Here is a 2,907-nt window from a genome sequence, read left to right on the forward strand (position 1 = left end):
CTGTGTTTGTTTGTTGAAAGGGGGGGGGGGGGGGGCGTTTTCTTGCTTTTGAAAGTAGAGCACGAGTTAATGGCATAGTTTTGCAGCATCTTGCAGGAAATCAGCTGAATTAAGTAACTTTGATTTGTTATATGCTTATTTTGAGAATAAATTTGTTGTCTTTAGTGTAAGAAGCAGCTGAACTTGGTTTTGGTAATCAATAGAGACAAAAAACATTGTGAAGTGTTAAAAGCATGTAAGATGGTTATATGGTTCAAAAGTTAACCTGCAACTGGCCCAGCTTTAGTCTTCTTGATCTCCTGTGCGAGCCTGGACAAATGGCTGCACTGCAATTCGTCCGTACCTCTTTCTGTAAAACTAAATACTGCTCTGGCTGCATGAGGATGAGCTCATCAAAGTTTGAAGCGGTTTATATTATGCTGTGTTTGGAATCCTTACCAAGCATCAGCAGCCATTAAGAGATGAAATATCATAGCACAGGCAGATGCAGGTGCAGAATAATTTCTTGACTAGGAAGTACTTGAGCAGAGAGAAGAAATTTAACCAGAATTACTGCTCTGGCCTGGGATTCCTGCATGACTGGCTCATCTGTTACCTAGAGACTCCAAGGGTAGAAAAATCAGTCGCACAAGTGTACAGCAGTCCTGTGCCTGGATCGTGCTGGCCAGGCTGGTGCCGTGCTTATAGGTGGGAGTGTCTTGGACTGGTAGGTGAGTGGGCTTTTGCCACCACCTTCAGATAAAAAATAAGGAGCATTCCATATTTGTTTTAGTCTACTGAACTAGACCTCTAGCTTAGCCGTGGTCTGAGCTTCAGCTATGACTGGAATTGTGAGAGCACTGCTGTTAAAACCTCTTTTGGTTCCCAAAGCAGTCTCAGAAAATGCCTCTAGGAATCTCGACTGTGCTTGTCTTGGGGGGTGATGGGCTCTCCTGTCTGCTCTTAATGTCGGGAGATCTCCAATTCTGCTGGACAGTCATCTCTAGCTGGTTCTGAGACGCAATGCTGACCTCTTGTGGAGATGAGAGAATTTTTGAAGGGACAAACTTTTTTGTAAAAGAATGAATTTGACACGTTATTGCTTGCTTCTGCATTCTGAGCACTTAGCTACAGTGTTTGTATCTAACCAAGTTCTCACTTTGGTTTTTCAGAACTTGGTACCTGGAGAGAGGACTGGCCTTCAGCATAACAGTTTTGTCCTGAGCCCACCAGTCACTACACACGATTCTCTGAAGTCAGCAACTGGAAGTAAACAAACAGCTTCAGTAAACACTTCTCCTTCATTAAGCTGGTTATCAAATCTAACAAGTGGAAACGTCAATAAAGAAAACAAAGGTATGTGCAGAACCAGCGGAGAGTAAACCCTTTGTGGCTCTTTGCTGGCTCTCATCTATATTCTTCTGACAATGTCTGTGTTACTGACACGGGCTGCCTGCAGGGCTGGGCGTTTGGTGCCTGTCCTGCAGAAACCAGTCGATGGCACTATATGTTCGTACATATGTGTGGGCATGTAGGAGTATCTCATGGTCTAAAAATCCAAAGCATGTAACTTCTGCTGGGTCAGAGGATTAACTCTTGCTTCATACTCAAAGGTGTGCTTTCCTTCATTTCAGAGAAACTCCTTGTACCTATTTCAAAGAATGAAAGTAAACCTCTTCAGACACTCCCCAGCTTAGCTAAGCCTGCTGCAGCCCTGCAGACTTTCAACAGTGCAATACTAACACCCGTGAGCAACAACAACACAGGCTTCTTGCGGAATCTCTTGAACTCTTCTGGGGGAAAGGTATGTGAAGAATTTTGTTTTACGGGTTTGAGTTGATATCAGGCTCTGCTGCTCTAAACCTGTGAACAACTACCGCAGACATTAGCCACGATGGGTAAAATTCTGTCTTCATTTGGAAAAAGGGCTCAGTTCTGTTCCTGTGTTGCAGTGCTCCAGTTAGGGCTTCCTAGAGCAGAGCTTAGAGCTACTGGCATGTCCTTCTTGGTGAGGGACTGAGAACCAAGTGATGAAGCATATTAACTGACTTGGGCTGATGTCTGGTGGGAGCATTGATTGGTGTGTCCATTAGACTCAAAAGAAGCATCAAGGAATGTGGAGATGGAGGGATAACCCTTCTGCAGCGGGTGACCATCTGTCTCACACCTTGTCTGCAGACCGGTTCGCTTCAGGTGGTCCTGGGCTCTGTTTGCTTTTACTTCAGGACTTCAAAAAGAGGACTTCAAAATGGTGGGGTAATATATTGGCCTTGAGATTTCCCTGATGAAGCTGTATTTCTGTCCCTTGATATCAGCAAAGTCCTGTTCCATGCTGTATTTCATGGTTTTCTGCAGCGTTGTTGAAATGTAAATCAGAGCAGAACTTCTTATGTTTCGTTCTTCTTTTTCTCTTTTTTTTTTTAAAATCAGACAGACAATGGACTAAAGACTACACCCAAAATCCTTGATGACATTTTTGCTTCCCTGGTGCAAAACAGGACCGTTACAGACTTGCCGAAGAAACCTCAAGGATTGACTATAAAGCCTACGATAATGGGCTTTGATACACCCCACTACTGGTTGTGTGATAACCGCTTGCTGTGTCTTCAAGATCCCAACAACGAAAGTAACTGGAATGTCTTCAGGGAGTGCTGGAAGCAGGGACAGGTAGTTACGTTTCTCTGCCTCTTCTATTTTCAGTTCATGGGCTTTGCCTTTCAGTTGAGTGCTGGTACAAACTTACTGCAATGATAAACAATGCTAAACCTTCGTAAATTTTGGGGCCTGTCCTCTTCAGCATCTTTATCAATGATCTGGATGAGGGGATCGAGGGCACCCTCAGTCAGGTCATAGATGACACCAAGCTGGCTGGGTGTGTTGATCTGCTTTGAGGGTAGGGAGGTTCCACAGAGGGGTCTGGACAGGCTG

General features: G+C 44.4%; 1 protein-coding gene across 1 annotated transcript in view; it reads left to right on the forward strand.

Moving 5' to 3' along the window:
• LOC104498773 (lysine-specific demethylase 3A-like) overlaps positions 1-2,646 on the forward strand; it is a gene marked incomplete at its 3' end in the record, with an annotated part of 23,590 nt that extends 20,944 nt beyond the window's left edge. The window contains exons 16-18 of the mRNA XM_010142191.1: positions 1,152-1,335; positions 1,614-1,783; positions 2,410-2,646. Coding sequence (XP_010140493.1) covers positions 1,152-1,335; positions 1,614-1,783; positions 2,410-2,646 — 591 coding nt within the window. The remainder of the gene's footprint in view (positions 1-1,151; positions 1,336-1,613; positions 1,784-2,409) is intronic.
• Between the last annotated feature and the right edge of the window lie 261 nt (positions 2,647-2,907).

This window comes from Buceros rhinoceros, unplaced genomic scaffold (assembly GCF_000710305.1).
Source record: "Buceros rhinoceros silvestris isolate BGI_N320 unplaced genomic scaffold, ASM71030v1 scaffold38528, whole genome shotgun sequence".
NCBI lineage: Eukaryota > Metazoa > Chordata > Aves > Bucerotiformes > Bucerotidae > Buceros > Buceros rhinoceros.